The following is a 26,178-nucleotide window of genomic DNA, read 5'->3' on the forward strand; positions in this document are numbered from 1 at the left end:
ACCGTGGCACTGGGGACAGTCGACCTGGGGCTCATCTCTTCACAGGAATCTGGGTGTAAGGCCCTCTTCCGACGTGATCCTACCAGGGTTTTGCATGTTCCCTCCTGACTCTAGTCCACCAAAACGGGAGTGGTCTTCTTGCCTCCTGGCTTCCCTGTCTGGGGATCAGCCGCTGACCCTGAGGGCAAGAGGTGGCTGCTGCTGGGAGAGGTCCAGCGTCTCTGTGAGTCCCCCTGCAGAGGCGATGCCCATCAGGAACGTCCACTACCCTGCACCCAGTGCCGAAACCTCTTTGGTCGAACACAGTTGGTTGGATCGTGGGTCACGGCTCACCTGCCTGAAGCACCCCTGAGTCAGTTCACAAGGGGCACATGCAGATGGTAATGCCCTGAGAGCCACCAGGCAGCTTCCAGAAGCCCCCGCAAGCCTCCATCCGTCCTGTGCGTGAGCTCACCCGTCGACCCCCACGGCTGGGAAGTCAGGCTCGGTGACAGAGATCTCCAGGGACCTGTGAACCCCCCGCGTTCAAGCCAGTTCACTGGGAGTCAGGAAATCTGCTCGCCGTCCTTCACATGCTCAGCTGGCTAGAGCTAGTTCTCATGCCCTGGGCCCCGGGCCCTGTGCTGAGCACTTCACCCCCGTGTGGTCCAGGTGTGCAGCCAGGCTGTGCCTCATCACTCTGGCCCACGGGTCCTGTTCGCATCACATGTAAACATCCCTGGGGGTTCTGAAATGCAGTCCAGAGACCCTGCGCTTGGGCTCCGGGCCATCCAAGGTGAAGGGCCTGCGTGGCTTCAGACCTCCAAGATGGCCCCTGCGGGCTGGAGAGGCGCCATGCTGAGCTTTCCCTGAGTTTCATCCTCTGTTGGCCTTGTGTCCTCGGCACCCTTCAGGGGTCTACAAAGCCTCAGCCGACTAGGTGGCATTTCTGAGCCGAAAGGGGACATTTCAGGGCAGAGTTTAAAGGCCTCGACACTTGAATCTTGGGACCAAATGTCTCTGGATTCTAACCCAGTTCTACGATTGCTGCCTGACCTTGGGTGAGACAGTTAGTGTCTCTGAGCCTCAAGTTCCTGTCTGTTAAATGAGATAATGCTAGATCCTCCCCTGAAGGGCTTCCCCCCGGGGACTCAGGACTGAATGACCAGATGCCAGCTTCCAGTCAGCCATGAGGAACAGGAAAGAACCGCTCTCCACACGGTTACCCACACGTGGAAAGATCTTTGCTTGTCGTTTTGAAAAATGTTCAAGGACTGTGTGAACAGCCACGTGTTTCCTTAGCATCAGTCCTGATGGAAGACCACAGTCCTGGAAACCGAGTCACTAGTGGGCGATGGCCAGGGGCACAGTCGGGGCTAAAGAGGACAGACAGACGCGGAAGCCAGAGACCAGGGCTCAGATCCCGCTTCGCAGCTTTTTGGCCCTGTAGCTTTGAGCAGCTGAAGTCCCTGGGCCTGTTTCGTCTTGTGGAAGATGGTCTCCGTCTCCGTCTTGAGAGCTGTCCCGCAGACTGAGTAAGTCCGGTCACGCGACATCCCGGGTGCAGTCTGCAGCACACGGTGAGCAGATCCAAGTGTTTGATTAGATTCACTCATAACCACGTTAGCAGGCATCAGGAGCTGCAGCCTGCGAGGTCCACGGGGCCTTTCTCCTGGCTGTGCAAGTTCTGCTGCAAGTCTCCCCTTTATCTGCACGTCGTCTGTGGCTGCTGTTTTCAAGGAGGGCAGGTCGCGTTGATGGCTCACCTGGCCCCCAGAGCCTGGGACGTTTGTCACGGGGCCCTTCACGGCACTGCCCCTCCCTGTAAGCACCCAGAGAGCCACACTGAGTCCTCACCACGTGCACCTGTTTCCACCAGCAGCACCGGGTGGGACTTGTTGTCCCTAGAGTGCATACGAAGAGGCAGAGACTCAGAGGATCTCCATGAACCCCCGCATCCGAGGGCCAGGCTCCGGCGCAGCTGGAGCTGCAGCCCCCTTGGCATGAATCCCACAGCTACTGTCCCGATCACATTTCTGACATGGATTAGGGGGTGCTTTATGGTGCTGTGACTTGAGGGGTCGCGAGTCACTGGTTTCCTTGGGCCCTGTATTCCCAGCTCTGCAACTGACCAACTCTCCTGGTGAAGCCACTGTTAGTAACAAGAGTCTTCCTTTCAGAGAGATTTTAAAGGTGGCAGAGGAGCCCAGGGACAAGGTATAGTCCTAAAGAGCATCTCCCTGTGACGCCTTCCTCACCTGCCCCGCTTGCCTACACTCCACCACTTCCCAGTAGTCTGTTCAAATCATCAATCCACTAAGTGGATTGATCCACTGGTGAGGTCTGAGCCGCATGATCCAATCACTCCCCAAAGCCCACCTCTGGCCACTGCTGCCCTGGGAACCAAAGCTTCAACTCATGAGCCTCTAGGGAGCATTGCAGATTCACTCCACGAAGCTTCAGAGTGCGACCTTGGGAATGGTCCTTCTGACCTTGATGACTAGCGGCATCTGTCACTGGGGTAGCGTGCTCCGTGTCACCAGGGAGCTTTCCTCCCACACGTGCCCGTCTTAGCTCCGCTCTCGTGTGTCATGGCCCGGGAGGTCATGGCCCACGGGAGGTCTGGAAAGGGACTTTTTAATTTGAAAGTCAGGGGCCTAGGATCCAAGTCACTTTTCTTATACACTTTGTGGAAACTGTTTGTGCAAAATTAAGAAAACCACTTCCTACCGTGGCCTAAAGAGCGCAGTAGACTTTTCGTTAAGAACAACACTGTTGGCTTTGCCCGTGAGCCGGAGGCCTGTGTTCATCAGGACGTTTCTGTATTTCCAAAGTCGTGCTTGCTGGTCAATACCCAGGAGAACACGCCTGGACAGTCCACTCTGCAGCGAGGAGAGCTCGTGGGTCGTCGAGAGGTTGTGAGCTTCTCACCTTGATCTGTAAATCGCCTCGTCCCCGGGGAAGTGTGGCAGGTACTTGTTGGGACTCTAACTCAGGCGCCCACCAGAGGAGACACTGGCCGCCCGTGAGCACTTGACCAGCCTGGGATCTCTGAAAACATTCTCTTCATTTTTATGTCACTTGTGACGGCAGCCCGTTTTCCTGTTGGTTATGAATAAGGCGGCACGGCCTGTCCTTGGACTTCCAGCTTTGCGAACATTGCATTATCTGCAGAAGAGACATTAGTGTTGGCATCCGACCGACTTTGCTTCAGCTGAACCCAAAACACACATGCTGTTCATGTCAATAGGAGGACACGATGTCTTGAGGAGTGTGTTCAGTGTGCAATGCTTAAATCACGTAAAAACATCTCCTCAGACACTCCTCTTTTCTTAGGGGTGAAGCCCTTCAAAATCCCTTCTTCTACTCTTCGAGAGGTGCAGTGCGTTACGTAGCCATCCTGCTGTGCAGCAGCACCCAGAACTTCCTAGTCCTGTCTATAACCTAGTGCCCCCTGAAGGACCCCTCCCATCCCTCCCTGCCCAGCTCTGCTGACCACCTCTCCACTCTCTGCTTGTGTGAGTTCAGCTTTTTTAGATTCTACATGTGAGCAAGACGGCGAGGCACATGGCTTGTTTCATGCAGAGTAATGACCTCGGGTTCCATCCCTGTGGTCACGAAGGACAGGATTCTGTCCGTGGCCCAAGGGCCTTCCACTGGCCCCTGGGCCTCGGTCTTTCAGTCCTCTGGTGGTTGAGGGGAACTTGAGCTGTGTAGTCGCCTGGCTGTCCCGCGCAGTGCCGCCGTTGGCGGTGAGTAGGGACGCCCCTCCAGCACACGGGCTTCTTCCCCCGGGGCCTGTGCCCAGCAGTGCCCTCTCCTTTGAGGAAGAGCTGCAGAGGTCTCCTGCCCCTTTTAAGACGGGGTTGTTGGGTTTCTTGCTCTTCAGGTTTGGGGATTCCTTGTCCAGGACATCAACAATGTCTTGTCCGATGTGTGACCCACAAACGTCCCCCGCCCTGTGGGTTCCCTCGCGACTGTGTCAATGGCTCCCTTGGCTCGGGAGAAGCCCTTCAGTTCCATGTCATCCCATTTGTCTGTTTCTGCTTTTGTTCTCTGTGCTTCGGGGACTTTGTCCAAGAAACCCTTGTGCACGCCGGTGTCCTGCAGTGTCCCCCCGTGTTTTCTCCCAGTAGTTCACAGTTCCAGGCCTGGGCTAGGTCTTCAGCCATCCTGAACTGTCTCCACCCTGACGAAGCGGGTGTCGGGTGCCATTCTTCTGCTGTGGACACCCATTTCCCGGCACCGTGCGTACTCTGAGCACCTTGGTCAAAACCCAGTGGCGGTGGGCGGTGCTCCGTGCACCCCGTTTTCCCACGTGTCTGTGTTTGAGCCAGTGCCCTCCACGCGGGTTCCCGCGGTGTTGGGGTCTACCTTAAGTCAGGCAGGGAGGCCTGGCGCCCAAGTCAACTGGGACTCTCCAGAGACTTTGGGGTGCCGTGTGAGTTTAGGAGTCTCTCCCTAGTTCTGCATAGGTGTCAGTGGTGTTGTGGAAGGGATTGTGTTGACTGTGCGTTGCTTTGGGTAATATGGACATTTTCGTAGCATCAATTCTTCCAATTTGTGAGTGCATGATGCCTTTCCAATGTTGTTGTTGTTCTCTAGTCTCTTTTAACAATGTTTTATGATTTTCTTCTTTCTCTCTCTCTCTCTCTCTCTCTCTTTCTTGGGGTGTGTGTGGGGTGCTGGGGATTGAACCCAGGGCCTTGTGCATGCCAGGCAAGCTCTCTACCAGCTGGGCTATGACCCCAGCCTTGTTTTATAATTTTCATTACAAGGTGTTTTACTCCCTTGGCTAAATTCATTCCTAGATACGTAAAATTTCTGTAGCTGTTATAGGTAGGATTGCTTCCTTGATTTCTATTTCAGATAATTTAATCTTACCATAGAGATATGCTACTTATCTTTGTAGTCAATTTTATTTCCTAAACTCTACTGAACTTATTTATGAGTGCTCATACTTTTTTGGTGGAATTTTTTGGTTCTTCTAAATGTAACATCATGCCACTTGCAAAGGGTGACGATTTGGCCTCCTCTTCTCTAATTCAGATGCCCTTTATTCTTTCTGTTGTGTAGTTGTTCTGCCAGGACTTTCCAGAACTGTGTTAATGGTAATAAAAGGGGCATCCTTTCCACATCTGATGACCTAGCTGTCAGCTAGGTAAATGACTCTCACGGGGTGTTCCTTCTACACGCAGTTCCGCCCGTTGCCATCATGAGGGATGTTGAATTTCGTCACACGCCTCTTCTGCCTTGCTGAGAAGATCCCAGGCTTCTCGTACCTCCTTCATTCTGATAATGCGCCTGTCACGTTGTTGATGAGCAGATGTCGGACCTTCCTCGCATCTCCGGGATGGATCCCACAATGATCTTGCTGAGTGATCTTAATGAAGTGCTGTCGGCTTTGATTCAAGGGTATCTAGTTGAGGGTTTTGGCATCTGTGCCTCCTCTGATACAGGCAGCAACATTACCAGCCATCTGGGGGCAGACCTGGGGGGCCTCCCAGTCACCACCCGGCCTCCACGGAGACTCCGTCCTGGCTGCCAGCCACTATTAGGATGGACAGACGCACTGTTCTCTTGGTACATGGCTTCTTTCAGTGCCCTTGCTGCAGGTAGCAGGAGAGCCTTATTGTCACGGCAGGGTGTCTTCCAATGCACAAACACGCCACAAGTCAGCTCTGCCGTGGCGAGCATCTGAGCCACATGCAGCTCGGCACTGTCGTGGATAAGGCTTCTCTGGACGGGTGTGTGTGCTTCTTGGACAGAAGCACCCATCGTTCTTGGGTGTGGTCCTGGGGGACGGGTGGCAGTTTTCCACAGAAGTTGAAGCCTTTTTATTACAGCAGCCCCTTAACCGTGTCACTCCCCTGTTAGCATGCAGAGGATTGACCTAGGATAAACTGAGAACTCGACGTGGACATGAGGGTGCATGGTGGATGTGTCCCAGGTTATCTCCCGTCCCATCTCTGTTCTCCTCTCTGGCTGCAGTTCTGACCCAGCACGCTAATCTCCAGCCACGCCAAATGGCCGGCCACTCTGCCTGGGCTTCTCTCCAGGGTGTGCAGAGGGAAGGCGAGAGGAGTTCTTGCTCCGGGACTGGTGGTGGCCGTCCTGTGTGCTGTCACCACTGCCTGGAACCTGCACCCCTCCGCCCGCCTTTCCTGCATCTAGACCTCTGCCAGCAGGGCCCCCTCAGTGGCTCCGATGCCCGGGTGGCCCCTCAGCCTGTACGCCACCTGCCGTGAAGGGGGAACGTCGTCAGCTGAGGTAGAAGTGCGCGTCTGTTGTCTGGCATTTCTAGTTCATTTCACTGTGGCCATTGACGGGCCTGGATGTGTCTCCGGGGAGTCCAAACTTCAGTGCCCACCTTCTGCTACTGGACCATCCCTGGTCAGATGCTTCTGCCCCACTGACCTCCACCTAGGGAGAATGGACGTTTTCTTATGGGCATCTCACTGCAGAGTAACTCCTTCTTTAATTGTGACTTAAGTATAGGAGCAGATTTAATATTTTAGACTTAACATGTTTTCGACTAAGTAGGAAACTCTCTCTCATCCTGTCTGACCCACTTAACATCCGCGTTACTCCGTCTGTTCGCATCGTCTCTGCATTGTTCCGGTGACGGTCGATCAATATTGGTGGCAATAGAAATGTTAAGGTCTAATTTATTGTCACTTTAGAGCTGATCTGGTTGATTCAGGACAGTCGGTGTGAGACATCGAACGTGATGACAAAGGAGTTTCACCGTCTGCACCAGCTCCTGGGGGTGGTTCACGTGTATTACCCCTCTGACTCTTCAGGAGAGAATCTTCTGGAGAGGTGTCTTATAACCCCCTTTACAGCACAGGGACGTGGAGACTCCGTATCCATCTTGCACGACTTCAGGGCTGCACAGCTGGGACTTGAACCCACGTGTGGTGGATTGCAGAGCCCAGGAGACTTGGCTGTACCTCTTGCCATCTCTTACCTCTGCCATCTGGGACTTCTTAGCACAGCGGAGGCTCAGCCATCCCATTGGCTGTCTGTTCAGCTCTTGGTTTAACCAGTTGCTAGCACTCAATATGGCAGTTGCTAGGACTTTGCCTGCAGTAGAGCCTGAGGAATTCAGCGTCCACTGGACTTTCGGTCCCAATTGCTCTCAGCAAATTCAAACATAGTCAACCACTTTTGCAGGTTCCTGTGCATATCAGTATGATAAGGTCCCACTCATCTGTAGCTACGGATAGGAAAAAATTAGTAGCAGAGTGGGAACAGAACTGAGGACCAGTCGTGGGCTTTGAGCTAAATGCTTCATGCATGCTCTCATTCAACCATCCCCATCACTTCCAGTAGTAAAACCCAGAGCTGAGGTTCCACCAGGAACCCACCAGATTACCCTAGGATCACAGAGCCCCTAGAAACCGAGTCTGTGCCATGAGACTCAGCAGAGCCACGTGCAGCACAGGAAACCCAGGGACTCTCACAAGTATCAAGATGACAGACTTTGGGGACCATTATATGTTACATTATTGTTACATTAATGTTACATATTAGCTACATTATTGCTGCCTTGCAGATCACCATGGACCTAGCATCTTGAAATACCCTCATGCCCTGGCACGTGGAGGCTGGTCGTGGCTTAAGTGACCTCTGCCTGGAGTCCCTCAGGCATGCTTTAGGTTTTCCACCATGGCATTAAGATGGGGGCCAGCTCAGACACAGATCACCTCACCGAGAATCATATTTCACCTAGAATAAACCTGCACTTGGATCTCACCATGGATCACTTGGGTTAGACGGTAGACCTTGTAACTACCTCGTGGACTAGAGAAGGTGTGATGGACCTGGTCCAACCACAAGGTCACTGAAGATGGAGCATTGGGCATGGCCTGTCCACGTGGTCACAGAAGGGGGACCATGGACACGGCCAGGTCTCCACATTGTGCCTACTCTTGGAAACAGGCTTCAGATGGGTACCTCTCAACTTCATGAACTGGAAGGAGATGAAAGGCTACCGACTCCCCTGAGACAGCAGAACCAGCCCCGGTACGAGTGGACCATCGGCAGGGTGGGCACACACACACGGTCCACGGGACGCAGAGGTCGGAGGACGTCTGAGAGTGCTGACGGCACACAGGACACACCTTGAAAGCCTTCTCACCACCCTTCCCGGGCACACTTGCCCCCGACGCCCCGCCAGCCGGCTTCACAGTGGCTGCCCCCAGAAGGCAGAGGGAGCGCTGCGTGTGCGTGAGGTTCCCAGCAGCAGGGCGTCTCCCGTCATTCCCATGTGCCCTCCAACCCGCGGTCCCCCTGGCCCGGTGCTCATGAGCTCCTGCGGACGTGCCTGTTTCCCCGACCCCTCAGGGAACGTCCCCTGTGGGAAGCTCACTGTAAGCACAGATGGTCCCGGGCCACGTAGCATCTGCGTGGTCGCTAGACTGAGAGCATTCCGGTGGCCTCCGACTTCCGATCACACCCATGCAGCCAGGAGGAATGCGCCTTGTTCATCATCTTGATACACAGTCTCCTTCATTGCCTCCGGATGCTGCGTGCCGCTCGGCAGAGTCAAATACTATTAAATTGTCATCACTGTCAAAAAGAGCAGTAATAAGTCTCCTACCTGAGTCACAGCTAATGACTTCTGTACCGTGTAACACAAATCAGGGCTTCTGTTGGCCCTCTTCCTCCTAAATGTGTGCTTCCTGATTTCTCTGGCTAGGGGTGTGAAGCACAGTCTCACCATATAAATAAATACAGACTTTTATTATTGCCTCTCAGCCAGGCCAATAACATACGGAGATGGACGGGCCAGGCTCTTGGCCCGGGCGAAGCGTGCCTGCGGAGGCAGCAGCTAAGCTGACCATCTCATGGAGAGCGCCTGAGAGGCGATGACTTGAGACTGTTTCGCGGGGTGTGACCCCTGGACACGGCTCACCGGGTCCTCCTTTTAGCTTACTATTGGAGAAGTTGTAGAAGCACCCTTCAGGGGATCAGGCACCCCTTTCCCCTCATCACCATAAAAAATGACGATAGATGGGTCCATCCCTATGTTACTGCAAGAAGCACCCCACGTCCCCCTGGCTCACCCACGAGCTTTCTTCCGTGGTCTGTGGCGGTGTGACATGCGCCTTGTGATTACACAGGGAGGCTGTGGGTTCAGGAGTTCTCCGGGGCAAGAACTTCTGCGGCTGCCATCCAAAGCAGAGACTGGGACACTGTCACCTGCAGGAGAAATCTGGCTCACCACCAGGTTCCTAGGTTCCAAAAGCTAAGAGTGGCCTTTACTTTCTTGAGAGACTGGAGGAACTCTGAGGGGGGAACTGCTTGAAATTCTAGTTTCACTTTCCACCGATGACACTCTACTGCCACACAGCCACGCCTACTTGTTGACGCGTTGTTCTGAGGGCCGAGTTTGGCGGTCACCCTGACCAGAGCCCCACAGACCTGAAAAGATTTAGAGCGGGACCTTTATAGAAAAGGCTCACTGACCTCCGATCGAAAGTACTGCTGGCAGCCGCAGCAGCAGGAAAAGATCCCCAGAGGTGTCACCCTGGCAACTGGATCACGGCACAGTGGTGACGCGTCAATTCCATTAGCACCCAGTGGACCAGCCATGGATCCACGGCGCCCCTCCCACCTGGGCTAGAAGCCACAGTAGACCTGGACAGGGAGGGGCGTCCAGGGGCCTGGGAGGCCAACACAGCTAACAGAAAGGGCGTCTACACACACACATCCTTCAGCCGTCCCCTCACTAGGCCTCCCGAGGGTTGTCTGCCATCACAGAGGAGGGAACCAAGGGAGAAAGTGAAAATGCTTCTCTAGAGACCAACAGCCATTGGCTGACCCCTGGTCAGCTGGCTCCCGGGTCAGCCTCAAACACTGTGCTCTTAGCTTCTACCCCACACAGACCTGGTGAGCCGGAAGAGCCCCGGCCATTGCCCCCTCGGAGACCACTTCCTCACCAAACCCTCGGAGGCGGACTTTGGTGGACATAAGCGAAACACTCGTCTCAGTGCAGCTCTGTAGGAAAATCAGTGACGCACTTGCAGGTGGCCAGCAAGTGGCCCATGGATGGGAGTCACGCCAGTGCATGGGTCTGCGTGTAGTTTTCTCACGGACGCCCCAGGAAGGCCTTGTGGTCAGGGTCAGTTTGTGGCCAGCTGGAGGCCCCATAGATGGGCATCCCGCTGACCTGAGCCGGCTCCTGGGGAGCAGCCGCACCTTGCAGCCCCCTGTCCCCAGTCTCCCGGGACGTGGTCTTCATGTCATCTTTGCAAGGCGGCTCGGGAGTGTGGTCCCCCGGCACGATTTTCATTTAGGTGGAGGAAAAAATGTCACCAAGTGGCATGGTTCCGAGGCGATGGATTCAGAGACATTGCGTCGTCTTCACGTTGCTGGCTGTACTCGTATATTTTCATAAGTGAGTCTGTGCACAGTCACAGTGGCCCTCTAATGTCCTCTGACTGACACCATGGATAGTAGGAGAAGCTCGCGTAAAGATGAGTTTTTGAAGTTGGTGATTACCGTTGAGCTTCCTTCTTGGCAAGCATCTGTGCTTGGGGGCCACTCAGTCAGGAGGAGGCACGGAGCAAACCTAAGGGAAGGGTTAAATCAGCAAGGGGACTGTCCACGTAGTGACAGCAGGGTCCCAGAGCTGAGCGTGCCGGTGACCTGCCTCTCAGGATGCTGTCCTTCCACTCAACACTCACATCGGATGCACCTTCTCCACTGCAGTCTTTGAAATCGGCTTCATCTTCAGGTTACTCACAAGAATCGCGGCTCTCAGCGGCGGCACACCTGCGGCACACCTGCGGCGCTCCGTGTGGTGGTCTTGCTGTCCACCCACACCCTCCAGTGCTCACGGCACCTCTTGCACTAAGGCACTTTACTTACGAGGAGCAGGGCTTTGAGGTCCCAGCTTGCCCCAAGTCACACAGCTAATAGCCCAAGCGATGCTGATTATTTGAAATATCATTTCAATATTAATATATTCAACCTCTCCTGTCACTGCTTCTCATAAGTGTAAGAAAATTAACATAGCCAGAAGAGTTGTGCATATAAAGTAGGGCTGCCTGTCTCCTTTGTAGAGTGTTTCCGTGCCGTTCCCAGCCTGGTGGAAGGCTGGTGGTGAAGGAGGAGAGCCCGGTCAGCTGTGGGGAGCTGGACTGAGTGGCTTGATTTTGCTGGGGTGGAGGATGTCAGGGAGATTGGGGCTGAGAACATGGTGCCCCGGAGAGCAGTGGTAGACGTGGCTGCTTTTCTGAGCCTGAGCTCATTTCGCCGTGTCCAAGACACAGCAGTAGAAGGTGACGCATTTATTTAGAACATGGCCCATGGAAGCAGGGCTCAGGCGTGGTGGGCAGTTTCCTGGGACTAGCATGGACATCGGGGCAAATGCTCCGTGGAGATGGAAGCTCCTCTCCAGTTGTTTCAGCAGCTGCCCAGCCTGGCTCCTTCCTAGACAGCAAGGTGTTTCTAAGGTCGCTTTGATTCAGTGATTTAAGAATAGACCCAACAAGTGTATTTTGGAGATAGACCAGACCTGGCTGGGTTGTATTCACAGCCCGATTTCAGCAGACCTTGTCAGGCAGACCTGCAGAGACCACAGAGGCCCTGAATTGCCACCGCGTCACCGGGGTCCCATCCCTGGTGCTCTGAGGCCTTGCTGGAGAGGGGAACACTTCTGTAGGGTTGAAGAGCGGTGAAGGAGCTGGCTGTTCCTCTTGTGAGCCTACTGGGCACCGTCGCGTCGGGTCCCATTCCCTTCCACGTGGGTACGGCAGGTGCTGAAAATCATTCCTGCAGCAGTGTCAACAAATCCAATGAACAAACCCATTTCGTTCTTTAAAAACTTATGGAGCCATCCGGAGGGTGAGAGCTGAGCCGACGTGGCGTGGACTTAGTTAGCACCTTGATCTGGGGGATTCGGAGGTCTGGGCGCGGTCACCCAACCGCTGGCCTGGGATGAGAGTAGACATACAGGTGTGAGGAATGGTGTGTGTTGGTGAGGAGGGAACGCGGGCGTGGTCTCCAGTAGCTCTGATCCAGTCAGAGGTGACCCCAGTGATGTTGGCAACTGAGCGGTTTCCAGCGTTAGTAGGACCACGGTGCGTGGACTTACTTAACTCACATACCCAGAGCTTCAGAATGACTCCGTGAGGGCGAGGCCATCGTTGACATCCTGCAGATGAGAAACCTGAAGTGCGGGATTAAGAGGAAACACAGGCCCCGCACTCGGGTCCTGGCCCAGCTCTGGAACCTGTGCTCTCGGCCAGTGGTCTCCTCCTCCGACACGGCCGTCCAGGGGATGGCTTCCCCGTTCCTGTGGGTGCTGCCTCCTGCACACCTGGAGCCTGGGGAGAGGGTGGGTGTGTGTTTAATCCTGAGCATTAACACATCCAGCAGCCATTCTGCCCTCCTCCTCCAGAGCTTGCTTAGAGGTCCATTAGTGTCTCTCTTGTCAGTCATTCACTGGAGTGTCCTTCCAGTCCACTGGGCCAACGGAGCGCCCTTAATACAGTCCTAACTGTGCATTTCTGACGTCCGCCACAGCGGGTTCCGAGAGAGCTCTTTTTATGGACTCCATCAAGAAGTCCTGCCAACGAGAGCCTCCAAAACCTGCGCTTTCTCCTGACGAGTTCAGCTTGTAAGAAAAGGGGCCGTTTGCAGCAAATGGAGATGCAAGAACAGGAACAGACAGTCTTGACGCTGCTTAATCCATGTTTTATTCATTCCTTCCAGAAGCGCCTTTCACTGTAAACAGTGTCCTTGACTGGACTACTAATGAGGACCCAGGTTCCCCTAGACTTGTCTTAATCGCCATTCCACTCCTGAGTCCTTTCACCTGGAATGAAACGCTTTCTTTTGTGCATTTTGACCAGCCCTGAGCAAAGTTCCAAGTTGGTTTTTCCAGGGGTATTGGAAGGTCAGTTTGCACAAGCCGCAAGGATCTTTTGAGTCCGTCCTGGAAAAGGACCACATGAGGGATGTTCAGTGAAAGTCCCCCGAACAGGGTTGGCGCATGCTCTTCTGTCTTCCTTCTCTGTCTCTCCTCCACGCTCCGTCCCTTCTGCACACACCCCAGACTCTCTCCGTCTCATTCCGTCACGCAGCACAGGCCTTGGTACCTGTGTTATGCCAGGCCTCAGGTGGAGCCGAACGGAGGACGTGGTCCCTGCCTTCATGGAGCAGCCAGACAACCCGGAGGACAGGAGAAGAGCCAGCAATTCCAGTTAGGGGTCATGCTGCAAGACAGAAGTCAGGCTCCCTAAGAGAACAGGAATCGGGGTTGAAAGATATTCTTCGAGGAAGAAGCTGGTCCAGCAAGCGTGTGTGGACCAGATCAGTGCTGGGGACAGGCTGGCGGAACCGAGAGCCCGCTCCCCTGGTCCTCGGGGCACATCCAAATCGTGCAGGATGCACGTCCTCATGGGAGAACTGTGAGGACTGTGGTCCTACAACAGGGAGGAGACCCCCGGAGGAGACGCGAAGGAGGCGCACAGCCCCCTCACCACTCAGGCTGACAGCCCTCCACACAGCTGTCCCCTCCATCTCCTTCTTGTCCAGGAAACCCGCGGTTGGGACCATTTCTAATTGTTGGCTGTGCCTGGTCTTGGACAGGAACCCATCAGCACCAAAGAGGACTGAAGGCAAACTTCCTGCAGATGAAGAGGAGCAGACATTAGTGACTTCCCACGGGGCCCGTCCTCAACAACAATCGGCCCGGTTTGCAGCCCCGAAGGATCCCGTTGGTGGGTGTCTGCTGTTCCTCCTGGTCTGGGGCAGACTCTGCCTGTGCACTAGCCTTCAGCTTTGTCCACCCACCTGCTGGCCACCCCAGCCGCGTCCTTCCCTTCCTGTCACCACTCAGCATCCGAGTCTGTCCCATTAAAGGAACTGTGCCCTCGGGATCCATCTTCCCTGCGTTGGCTCGCTTGGGCAGGGCGGGACAGCGATGCACGAGCCGGGAAAGCGGGGCCATCCCCGGGAGCTATGGTGGGTGCGTCTCCCACCCCGAGAGAGTCGCGGCTGTGGGACCGTCTTGGAATGCTGCCCCACCCTTTGGGAATTCCTGAGGGTGTCTGCAGAGCTCTCACGGGCTGGGAAGAAGGCCGGAGGGGAACTGGAGAGGGTTGGGGACGTCCTCACAGGGCATTCCCTCTCCCTGGTACATGTAGGTGACAGTGGTGAGAAACCAGGTGTCCCTGGAGCCTGTGGGGCATGTTCTAAGGGAAGGAGCAAGGGGCACGTTACGGAGCTGGGTTTACCATCGGAGGCTGATTTCTCACCCATACTTTACCCACTTGCATGGGTAGCATAGACAGAGTTCAGGCTGAGTGCTCTTTGCACCCATCCCCTGGCGCTGGTTCGTAGGTCACCTCCCCTGTCTTCTTTGCTGAATGTACGGGCGCTGGGCGGAATCCAGAAGAGGGCATTTTTCCAGATAATCCATAAGCAAAAAAGCGAAGCTCAATTTCCCGAGCGCTTAAATGACTCTGCTTGGAGCAGCCGTAGATCACCTTGAAATCATTTCAACCTGGATGGAGATGGAATTTAGAAACGGATTGGCATTGGCACTGAGAAAAAAGTCCAAAAGGCATTTACATGACAAATATTATTGTTATGATTTTGAAATAACCTTGGCATTTAGGTTTGAAAGTTCGGTTGACTGGGTAAGCCTTAAAGATGCAAATAAAAGATTAAAAGGGACAGATTCTAGTTTCCAGAAAGACTGGCGGCAATCCTCACTTCTCCCCTGTATTGGGGCGTGTCTGGGAGCATTTCGGTTCCCAGCCTCTTGTCTGGTGGCTGGGGACACTGGCTAAGGTCTGACGGTCACATCTGTGGCGTTGAGGGATTCTTTCTCTGTGGTGGTAATAGAAACTCAGGATCTTATTTCCATAGAATTTGATCTACTTCTCACTGTGTCTCGTGTGGGCCAAAGTAAATATGGACTCTTGACAGAATTTTTTTTTTTACAAAGCCACCAAGAAATGTTTGGGGACTGCATTTTACAAGCTTGTTTTACTCTTCTCCACCAAAAACTCCCACCCTTCTGTGTTACGCTCCTATCGTTTGATTACACGAAAACCAGTGGCAGGTTTCCTATTAATTTTTCATTCTGCCCAATGGGCCGTCCACCATCCATCACACACCTGTCACTTACTGTGAGCTTTCGGGAGGCGATGATCAGGTAAGTACAGTGGTTTTCATTTCCCTCCTTAGAGGAATACCTTGAAGAGGAGACCACTACGCCGAATGTTAAAACTAAAGTGGCCAGAGGAGCCGTCTCCTTCCTGCAGTGACGGCAGCTGAGCCCCCAGATGGCCCTCAGACCCCGCAGCCCAGAACCTGAGAGCCAGGCTGGGAGAGTCAGTGGGCTTCCCACCGCCAAGGTCTCAGACGCTCCCCATGTCCCCACAAGACAAGTGGCCATGGCCGGGACGGATTGAAAGACCAATGGCTGCAGTTGCTGGAGGTGGGTCACTCGGAGAAGCAAACCTTGGGAATGAGAAGTGGGCAGGAGGGGCCAACCAGTACTCCTAAGTGGAGCACCTGTGTCCCCCGAGGCCAGCCCAGACTCGGACTCCATGTTCCCAGGCGGCAGGTGTAACTGAAGCCACAGTCCAACTTACGGAGACCACAGGAGGCTGCTGCTCGGCTGAAGCCACAGTCCACTTATGGAGGCCAAGGAGTCTGCTACTCGGCTGAAGCCACAGTCCAATTTACGGAGGCCAAGGAGTCTGCTACTCGGCTGAAGCCACAGTCCAACTTACGGAGGCCACAGGAGTCTGCTACTCGGCTGAAGCCACAGTCCACTTGCGGAGGCCACAGGAACCTGCTACTCGGCTGAAGCCACAGTCCACTTATGGAGGCCAAGGAGTCTGCTACTCAGCTGAAGCCACAGTCCAACTTACGGAGGCCACAGGAGTCTGCTACTCGGCTGAAGCCACAGTCCACTTGCGGAGGCCACAGGAGCCTGCTACTCGGCTGAAGCCACAGTCCACTTGCAGAGGCCAAGGAGTCTGCTACTCGGCTGAAGCCACAGTCCACTTGCGGAGGCCACAGGAGCCTGCTACTCGGCTGAAGCCACAGTCCACTTGCGGAGGCCACAGGAGTCTGCTACTCGGCTGAAGCCACAGTCCACTTGCGGAGGCCAAGGAGTCTGCTACTCGGCTGAAGCCACAGTCCACTTATGGAGGCCAAGGAGCCTGCTACTCGGCTGAAGCCACAGTCCACTTATGGAGGCCAAGGAGCCTGCTACTCGGCTGAAGCCACAGTCCACTTATGGAGGCCAAGGAGCCTGCTACTCGGCTGAAGCCACAGTCCACTTATGGAGGCCAAGGAGTCTGCTACTCGGCTGAAGCCACAGTCCAACTTACGGAGGCCACAGGAGGCTGCTGCTCGGCTGAAGCCACAGTCCACTTACGGAGGCCAAGGAGTCTGCTACTCGGCTGAAGCCACAGTCCAACTTACGGAGGCCACAGGAGTCTGCTACTCGGCTGAAGCCACAGTCCACTTACGGAGGCCAAGGAGTCTGCTACTCGGCTGAAGCCACAGTCCAACTTACGGAGGCCACAGGAGGCTGCTGCTCGGCTGAAGCCACAGTCCACTTACGGAGGCCAAGGAGTCTGCTACTCGGCTGAAGCCACAGTCCAACTTACGGAGGCCACAGGAGGCTGCTGCTCGGCTGAAGCCACAGTCCACTTACGGAGGCCAAGGAGTCTGCTACTCGGCTGAAGCCACAGTCCAACTTACGGAGGCCACAGGAGGCTGCTGCTCGGCTGAAGCCACAGTCCACTTACGGAGGCCAAGGAGTCTGCTACTCGGCTGAAGCCACAGTCCAACTTACGGAGGCCACAGGAGTCTGCTGCTCGGCTGAAGCCACAGTCCACTTACGGAGGCCAAGGAGTCTGCTACTCGGCTGAAGCCACAGTCCAACTTACGGAGGCCACAGGAGGCTGCTGCTCGGCTGAAGCCACAGTCCACTTACGGAGGCCAAGGAGTCTGCTACTCGGCTGAAGCCACAGTCCAACTTACGGAGGCCACAGGAGGCTGCTGCTCGGCTGAAGCCACAGTCCACTTACGGAGGCCAAGGAGTCTGCTACTCGGCTGAAGCCACAGTCCAACTTACGGAGGCCACAGGAGGCTGCTGCTCGGCTGAAGCCACAGTCCACTTACGGAGGCCAAGGAGTCTGCTACTCGGCTGAAGCCACAGTCCAACTTACGGAGGCCACAGGAGGCTGCTGCTCGGCTGAAGCCACAGTCCACTTATGGAGGCCAAGGAGTCTGCTACTCAGCTGAAGCCACAGTCCACTTATGGAGGCCACAGGAGTCTGCTACTTGGCTGAAGCCACAGTCCACTTGCGGAGGCCACAGGAGTCTGCTACTTGGCTGAAGCCACAGTCCACTTGCAGAGGCCACAGGAACCTGCTACTCGGCTGAAGCCATAGTCCAACTTACGGAGGCCACAGGAGCCTGCTACTTGGCTGAAGCCAAAGTCCACTTGCGGAGGCCACAGGAGTCTGCTACCCGGCTGAAGCCATAGTCCACTTATGGAGGCCAAGGAGTCTGCTACTTGGCTGAAGCCAAAGTCCACTTGCGGAGGCCACAGGAACCTGCTACTCGGCTGAAGCCACAGTCCACTTATGGAGGCCAAGGAGTCTGCTACTCGGCTGAAGCCACAGTCCACTTACGGAGGCCACAGGAGCCTGCTGCTCAGCACAGCGCCCCCAGCTTCCTGTGCAACTGCACCACCCCTGAGCCCGAGGAAGAGGAGGCTGGGTCTTGGGCTGAATGCGCAGGCTCCACGAAGGTGCGCCACTCGCGGATTCGCAGTCATTGCGCCCCCTGCCCTCTTTGGAGAAATGGCGGCCTGCTTGCCAGGATGGTGGGAGGGAAGACTGTCCACGGGTCGGGGGCCCTGGGGTCTCTTCAGACACCGTGGGTGCGTCCTACTTTAAAAAGTCACTCTGCATCTCAGGAGCCCGTCTGAGAAACGGGGTGCTCCGACTCTCACTGGGCTCTCGTGAGCACAGACGGAGCGGAGGGTCAGGGTGCGCCTTCTGTGGTGCAGGCCCACGGGCACATGTGAATAGGTCTTGATGATGCCGTCATTGTCGCCCTTGGTGTATGGCTGTGTCATGGCCCTCGGTCAGCACCTTGGTAGAAAGCGTGGACAGCGTGCCCTATCTCTAGCTTCACGTGGTCTGGAAGATCAAGTGAATGTGGGTGAGAAATTCTTCTAAGCCTGGTGACGTCTATGCCAGACATAAAACGACGGGAGCCCCGTCCTTGGGGACTTCGCATTCCAGTGGGGGCCACAGATACGTCCCACACTGTACTTCAAAGCCACAGGTGCTCTGGAAGGGGCGGGGGAGGGGACGGAGGTCTGGCGTGGCAGCCAAGGCAGTGACTTCTTTTAAGCAGAGCCATCAAGTGAGCCTCTGAGAAAGCGCGAGCAAAGACGGGGACACAGAGTGAGCCAGAGATCTGCCGGGGGGCTCTCCCAGGGACTGGGCCTGGTGCGTTGTGAAGGCCAGCAAGGTGGCCAGTCCCCGGGGAGACAGGAAAGCAGTAGCAGTGGGGCCAGGCCCAGGGGGACGAGGGGCAGGGGGACACCAGGTTGGGTGGCCACGCCAAGCAGCAGTCAGACCCCCGGAAGGGCTCCGTCCACCAGCAATGGCTGCTCTGGCAAGACGCACAGCCCTGAGCTGTGGATTCGGAGACTGGAGTCTCAGCTTTGTGACCCTGGGCAGGTCCTCCTACTTCTCATGACAGCAGGGCCATGCCTGGGGAGTTGCTGGGTCGTTTGTAAGTAACTCAGGCAAAGGGCCCGGTGCACTGCGCAGCACCAGTGAGCACTTCATCCCCCGTGGACGGGGCATCCACGGAGTTGCTCCGGCGGCTCGTCCTCAGTAGCGCTATGAGGGACCAGTGGGCCTCCAGGGGCCGTCGGGTTATCCACAGGATGTATCTCCAGGTGGCCACTCGGGTGAGGGAGTGGCTGTGGCCCTGTGACAGCTCACTTGAGTGTGAGTCAAATAAGACACAAGAGACATCCTGGGGTGGTCACCTGCCTGGTGCTGTCTTCAGCCACGAATGTGCTGTGGTCTCGTACTAGCCGAGCGGTGGCTTTGCGATAGTGGCATTTCGTGGCCTGTAGAACTAGCTGGAGGTGGCTCTGGGCGGGACAGTGGGTAGCGTGGCCGTGGCTGGGTGTAGTCTGTGGTGTAGTCTGTGGCTGGCCTCGTTGCCTTCACCCCAAGCCCGTGTTGACCTGGAGAAGGGAGGCGCTGCCCGTGGTCCAGGTCCAGGCCTTCTTCCCTCCTGCTCAGCATCTTGCAATGGCCACCGTTTCTTCCCGCCGGCCACCTTGCTCTTCTCCAGGCCTCCTGCACACGGCCTCGGGTGGTGGCCCTGGGGGTAGGAGACCCGGGGAAACCTGGGCCACGCCTGGGCTCTAGTTAATTGTCCTTCCTGAACACCACTCCCCTGCAGCAGATGCAGCCCCTGAAGCTGCTGGTGCCGGCGTCGTAACAGGACACGGCTGGAGCCTGATGTTGGGGCCTCAGGACTCTCTTCACAGATTTCTGAAAAGTCTAAAACCTCTAAACTGTCCTAGGGTCTTAGCCCCTAGGACAGGCGGTAGCTAAGTGCTCCCCCGCCAGCACCTGGCCAGGCCCTTTCAACCCGGAACTCAGGAGACCCCCGACTCCTGGGCAAGCAGAGGGTCTGCGTCCTGCCTGTCTGCAGAGCCGCTGCTGGCCTCCTGGTGTTAATTCAGTGGATCCTCCTGTTCCCTCACTTATCCCACCAGAGTCACGGAGCTCCTGCCCCAGCTGGGCTGTCCGCAGCCCTATGCAGAGGTGGTCACTGGCTGGCCAGGCTGGCTGGGCGCCCTGACCCCGAGTCAGCAGAGGCTAGCCTCTGGACTCCCTGTGCCCTTGGTGCCCACGCCACAGCCCTGTGCTGCAGGCTTTATTGTCATTCCTACCTTACAGACGAGGACAAGCAGGAGACGCTGAATCGCAAACCCAAGCAGGCTGGTCTGAAAGCCGCATCTTCCCTCCATGGCGTGGGGCGGGGGGCAGGGGGCCAGTACTCCCAAAGCCGGAGACCGCATGGTCCTCCCGCCAGGCTGGAGTTTCCGTGTGGACACAACTGATATTCACTTTCTTGTGGGGACTGTCCTGGGCACTGTGCCCTCTGCTCTTCTCCTGCGTAGGCAGCCGCACCCCACCGTGAAGAGCATCCGAACAGTCTCCCAGGGTGACTGGGGGCATGTGGAGAAGCACCGGCGGCAGCATGAGCTCTGCAGGGCAGGAGGAGCTGTGTCCTAGTCTTCTCCACCCTCCTCCCCTTCCTAAGTCCCTGTGAATGCGGATTGTGCACACGCCCCTGTGAATGCGGATTGTGCACACGTCCCTGTGAATGCGGATTGTGCACACGTCCCTGTGAATGCGGATTGTGCACACGTCCCTGTGAATGCAGACTGTGCACACGTCCCTCGCGGTTTACAACAGTCGTTTGTATGTAGTGGTTATTTAACAAATTGTTGCTGAGCGTCTGCCAACTGGATCCCAAAAGCTTAGCGTCCTAAGTGTCATGAACTCGCTCTGGTCAAATGAAAACCAAGCTGAGCTCAGGACTCGACGTGGGGAGCGTGGACTCCTGGTCTCTGGTCACCTTGTACCTCCTGAGATCTGGCCTAGCTGATCTCCTGCAGGTCACAAAGACCAGCCTGGGTGCCCTCCACCGAGGCCCAGTGGCACGGTCAGGACCTTGCAGAGGGCCACGTGCAGGTGGCCTGTGCTGGACGAGGGTGGCCTGGCAGGGCCGTGGGAGTTGAGGGAAGTCGAGGCCTGGGGCACATGCTGGCGGACCCCCGTAAGGCACATTCCCGTTTCTCCCGCCGGCCTTCCTCCAGTCCAGGGTGAGGTCTGGGTTTGGGAAAGGACTCCTGGCCAGAGGCTGCCGTCAGTCCCTTGAGAGTGGGCGGGTCGCAGGAGGGAGCTGATCCTGGGCCGTTCCCAGTGCTGTATCTCCGAAGTGACAGTGGCTTGTCACTCGCAGGAGCCCAGAGAATCCTAAATGCAAAGATAGCCCAGGCCCAAGCTCCCAAAATGAAACGCGCTCAGGTGGGGCAGCTCCACGGGGTTTTAGCGGCCGCTCAGCACACACCACCGGGGACTGCGGCTCCTCCAGGGCTGTTCACTGCACCCCGAGTCCGTCTTCTCTCACACAGGCTGTCGGTGGAGGGGGAGCTCCCCTGGGATTCCCCCGTCCCTGCTGCCACAGCAGCCACAGCCTGCTCTAACCGTGTCCCCGCTTCCTCTCTTGCCAGAAGGAGGGACCTGTGAAGTGATCGCCGCGCACCGGTGCTGCAACAAGAACCGCATCGAGGAGCGGTCGCAGACCGTCAAGTGCTCCTGCCTGCCCGGGAAGGTGGCGGGGACCACGAGGAACCGGCCCTCCTGCGTGGACGGTGAGTCCTTGTCTTGCCGCTCTCTCTGGGTGTCCCTCCAGGCGCTGGGGGCACAGTAGATTTCCTGGTGAACCTAGTGTGGGTCAGGATGATGCATCCAGGTGCTGAGTGCCAGAGTGTTGTCCGGATGCGGGCCTCAGGGGGACCTCCAGTCTCCTGATAGGTCCCAACGTTGTCCCCACCAACGCTCAAGTTACAGTTGGGTTGGCTCGCGATGGTGTGGGAAGGGGACCTCCCGGAGGTGACTGAGCCGCGGAGCCTTCACCCCAGGAGTACAGGTGGTTATGAGAGGGCGAACCCGCCCCTTGTGCCCTCCTGTCCGGTCTCCACCACGTGAGGAAGCCGCGAGAAGGGCCTCTGCAGCTGCTGATGGCCGGTCTTGGACTTCCCAGTCCAGAACTGGGAGCCAGAACATCTCTGTTCATTATAAATCACCAGCCACAGGTTCTCTGTCATAGCAGGACAAAAATGAACTAAGACATGTGGCTTTGGGGTTTTCGAATATCTCTATGTTGGCTTTCCTTTTAAGGAAGAACTAAAGGAATGTTTTGGGGGGTTCTGAAATTTGAGGGTCTGGCCTGTTGGGGAAATGACTTTACAGTGGGGCTACACAGAGTGACCACGTGGTGGCAGGTCAGACAGCAGGCCTAGCCTTCTTTCACGTGCGTTCAGTGAGCACTTCCACACAGAGTTCCCTGCGTGCTGAGTGCATATCTAGCTCCCTGATAAACACTTCCCCTACGCTCTGTTCTGTTGTTTAATCCCCCCAGAATCCCACAAAGCAGGGTATTCGTCACCTGTCTGTGTAACAAACTTCCCCAAATCTAGCGGCTTAAACCAGCAACCACAATCCCAGCGATTCGGCAGATGAAGATCCGCTTCACCGGGAGGTTCTGGCTGGGGTCCGCTGTGTGGTTGCTGCCCAGATCCAAGGGTTGGGCTGGTGCTGAGAGGTGCTGGGGTGGCTTTCTGACATGGCCACTGGCACGGGGGCCTTCCCACCGCGGAGCAGGGTGCCCTTACAGCGCAGCGGCTCGTTCCCTGGCAGCGAGGACCAGGACCGCGGCACAGAAGCTCAGCGTCCCTCAGCAGCCTCGCAAGCACCACCTCTTTCTTTCCGCACCTCCTCTGGCTGTGCCGGTCAGCCCTGTTCAGTGTGGGCACGGGCTGCCAGGGCCTGGGGACAGCAGGCAGGACCACTGGGTCACCTTGGAGGCTGGCTGCCGTGGGGAGATACACCTCCCCTCCGGTTTTGAACGTACAGAACTGAGGCTGGCAGGGCTCAGCGGCGTGGCACTGGCCCCTGGTTGGTCATTCATAGCTCGCCTGACCGAGCCCAGTTCAAGGGGCTCTAGTTCCAGCCGTGACCACCACCCGCAAGGCAACTGGATGTGCTACAGTCGACCAGGGAGCCCAGGTCTCCCTCCATCGTTCCCTAGCCTGATTCAGAGGAGGGCTGGGACTCCCAGGAGCCGGTGCACGGGTCACGGAGCAGGACTTCGAACCTGCATCTCTTGGCCCAGGACCCATCCTCCTTGCTCGTCGGAGGTGGGAAGGGCCACCTGTTGATTGGCAGGTGTCACACACCCTCATCGTGAGTCAGGAGAGGGTCGGGCACAGATGCACACTGAAGCCGGGAACATATTAAGGGGACAGAGGAACCCGGGGGAACCAGTCGGGGAAATCCCCCAGACTTCACGGCTCCGTGCGTCGGCAGGCAGCTGCCCTGGCTTTGCTCTGGGATGTGCTGTTTTGACGGGCTTGCCTCGTTCTTCGAGTGCCCGGATTCCCTTCCAGGGTCTGTGGTTCTGCTGTCTGTAGAAGTAGAGGAAGGACCCGGCTTTCATTCCCTGGAACCCCTCTCATCTTGCTCCAGGGCCCAAGTACATGTGACCTGGTTCCTGGGTCACAGATGCATTTTCTGAGAAGACAGAATGCCACTGGGCCAACGTGGTCAGTGTGTCCCCCTGCCCCAGTCCACCATGGCCAGAAGGATAAGCTCCACTGGCAGACGCAGCTGCCCATCCTGACCGCGGACTGTCGAGCCCTTTCCAAAAGGACATGGTGAGCCAGGTTTGGGAGTGAGCCGCCATCCGTGCCTCTGGGTGGGGGCGGTTCTCCCAGGAGTCCTCTGGAAACCCCTGGAGACATTTGGGGTCTAGACATTTGCCAACTCAGGGCAGTGCTGCTAGTGTTAGTGGGGAGAGGCCAGCAAGGCCCCTGAGTGTCCTACAGTGCAGGACGTCCCTCCCACACCTCCACAGAGCTGCCCAGCCACTGTCCGTGGTGCTGAGGTGGAGAGGCATGTGCTGTGACTTGGAGCTCCTGACACGTGGCACCTGAGGCCGGCAAAGGCAGGAGGGCGAATGTGCCACCCGCCTGTAGGAGGAGGCTCTTGGCCCCGGAAGCCAGCAAGCACCACAGAGCAGACCCTGATTCCCCGAGTTCTTTGCCACGGGAAGCTCTGGGGCTGTCAGCTGAGAGCCTCCACGTGGCCTCCAGCTCATTTCTATCTCTAATGATCTAGAAGCGGAACTGCCTTCAGGTTTTGGACGCCAGGCCCAGAGAGCAGTGCATTGGCCGTGCTCGGTGGGGGAAATGGCTTTGGCCCTACGTGTCTGTGAGCAGTGAAGCCAAACAGCAGGGTCACTTCAGTCTCAGAGCAGGTCTATTTGATTTCTGGAACTCTACACCCGTTAGTGGGTTGGTTCAAGCAAGAGGACTGTAGTCTCCATCTTCCAAGCAAAATAAAGAGCTCTCTTAGTCTCCGGCTAGCCGTTTACATTTTATACAGCGCCCACTCCCCAAAGGCCCTGAGTCGGCTGGCACGAGGAGCAAGTCTGCACTGCGCCATGGGCAACTTCTCTGTGGCCTGGATCTCTATGTGCAAAATGAGTACAGAGTGTGAGTTCATAGTTCCAGTGCGGTTGAAACCACGAACTGAGGAAGGAGCTCTGCGTGAGTAGGAGCTCAGAGGGGCCTGTCCCCAGCAGGCTGACCTTAGACAGGCACAGGTGCTTTCTGAGCTCATTCTCTGCAAAATGGGAGTGAGAGTCACTGTGCATCACGAGGCTGTGGTGAGGGACGGAGAGTCACCTGCACTGCGTGCCCTGAACAAGCCCTGGCTCCCCTCAAGGGCTCCCTGAGGGACTGTGTCCATGGCTCATCTGCTAACAAGTGGGACCACCATAGGAAGCTGGAACACCGCAGACACACACCCACATGTTAAAATCGCCCTACCCTTGCCCGGAGATTAGCACTGCTCTGTAAGGTCGGGTGTGAGTGTGCCCTTCTACTCCGTGCCCACCCTCAAGGGCACGCTCACGCTGATCTAAAATGCCGCAGTGCTGTTCACCGATGGCTGGAGTCACTTGACAGACAGTCCACATTCCCCTACTTAATGCACGGTCTCCAGGCAACTGGGGTGAGCAGCCACCAGGATTCACAGTGGTAAATACACCACAAGATACTGAACTGCCCCCTCTCTTGGACACCCAGTCTTACTCCCGTCTCAGCTCCCTCTGGGACAGCAGCGGCATGCTGCACACGTCCAGCCCTCTGTCCTCAACCTTTCCCTTTCTGCATTTCCAGTGGTCAGTCTTCCAGTGACCGCTGCCGGCATCCCTCTAAAATCACAGGTCAGTTGCCCTCAATGGCAGTCCCAAAGACAGAGGAACAGCGGTGACTCTTAAATGTCCTAATGTACTGGATTGCTTCAAGATCCAGACTCTGAGACGAGTTTACTTAAGACAGGACAGAAATGCTGGGACACAGTTTTAGCAATGGATTCCAAAGCATAACGTCTGTTTGGGGAGATTTTCACTCAGTGGCCTCTGTTTACAAGATGGTATTCTGTTACCTAACAACTGCCAACCCCCAAGCACACACTCACCGAGTTAAATTATGCGATAGTCACTGATAAAGGCTGATAAAAGCCTGATGTCTGAGTCCTACACCCAGCGCTCTTCTGAAGAAATGCGTTGTTGACCTCTGATGATTACTTAATTATTCTACAGCCCGGGCAGGGTTAGCACCCTCGTCAATATCGTTGGTTGAAATCACATAAAAACATAGTACGTGGATTTTCAGTCACCACCAGTTTGATTCTCAGAACTAAAAGTTCAAGTCAAAGATTCATAAACAAGAGTTCAATACAGATCTATTTACTTAAGGGAAAAATTTTCCAAGCGAATTATACATAATGGAAGTTAAATCTATAAGGAGCTTGGGAAGTTACGCACCATGGTTTTTAATTGGGTTATAATGCCATAAAAGAGTGTCCATCTCAGTGTTTAAAAACATAGTGGAGTGTGATCAATGCCGATAATGATAATATTACTGCACACAATGGCTAGCTTTTTCTCTGGGCTCACCCTGTGCCGCTCTTGCAGGTACATTAATTCTAACTTACAGTAATTACATTAGTACCCTTACGTTAATTCTGCTTGATTCTAACTCCAGCCCTGTGAGGAGCGCCCTCCTGTCATTTCCACGTTATTCCTCGGAAACCAAGGCCCAGGGAGACTGGGCAGCTGGCCTGAGTCCATGTGCTGCCCAGGAGGCCTGGGAGGTCAGCTTCCTGCGCAATCCAGAGCTCCACGCAGAGCTATGAAATAGCCGGGCCACAGAGAAAGGCCAGCCCCAGGGGCACTTAGAGAATCCCCAAGATGACACCTGCCTCTGCCCTTCTGTCACGTCCCTCTACCTAACCTAAGTAGCGCTATTCT

General features: G+C 55.9%; 1 protein-coding gene across 2 annotated transcripts in view; it reads left to right on the top strand.

Moving 5' to 3' along the window:
* Positions 1–26,178, top strand: part of LOC143638410 (chemokine-like protein TAFA-1) — a 416,601-nt gene that overhangs the window by 293,269 nt on the left and 97,154 nt on the right. Inside the window, exon 2 of one of the 2 annotated variants that reach the window (XM_077106255.1) lies at positions 21,311–21,451. In XM_077106255.1, coding sequence (XP_076962370.1) covers positions 21,311–21,451 — 141 coding nt within the window. The remainder of the gene's footprint in view (positions 1–21,310; positions 21,452–26,178) is intronic. The other variant, XM_077106256.1, reaches the window with a different exon arrangement.

Source organism: Callospermophilus lateralis, chromosome 20 (genome assembly GCF_048772815.1).
Source record: "Callospermophilus lateralis isolate mCalLat2 chromosome 20, mCalLat2.hap1, whole genome shotgun sequence".
In the NCBI taxonomy this organism is placed as follows: Eukaryota; Metazoa; Chordata; class Mammalia; order Rodentia; family Sciuridae; genus Callospermophilus; species Callospermophilus lateralis.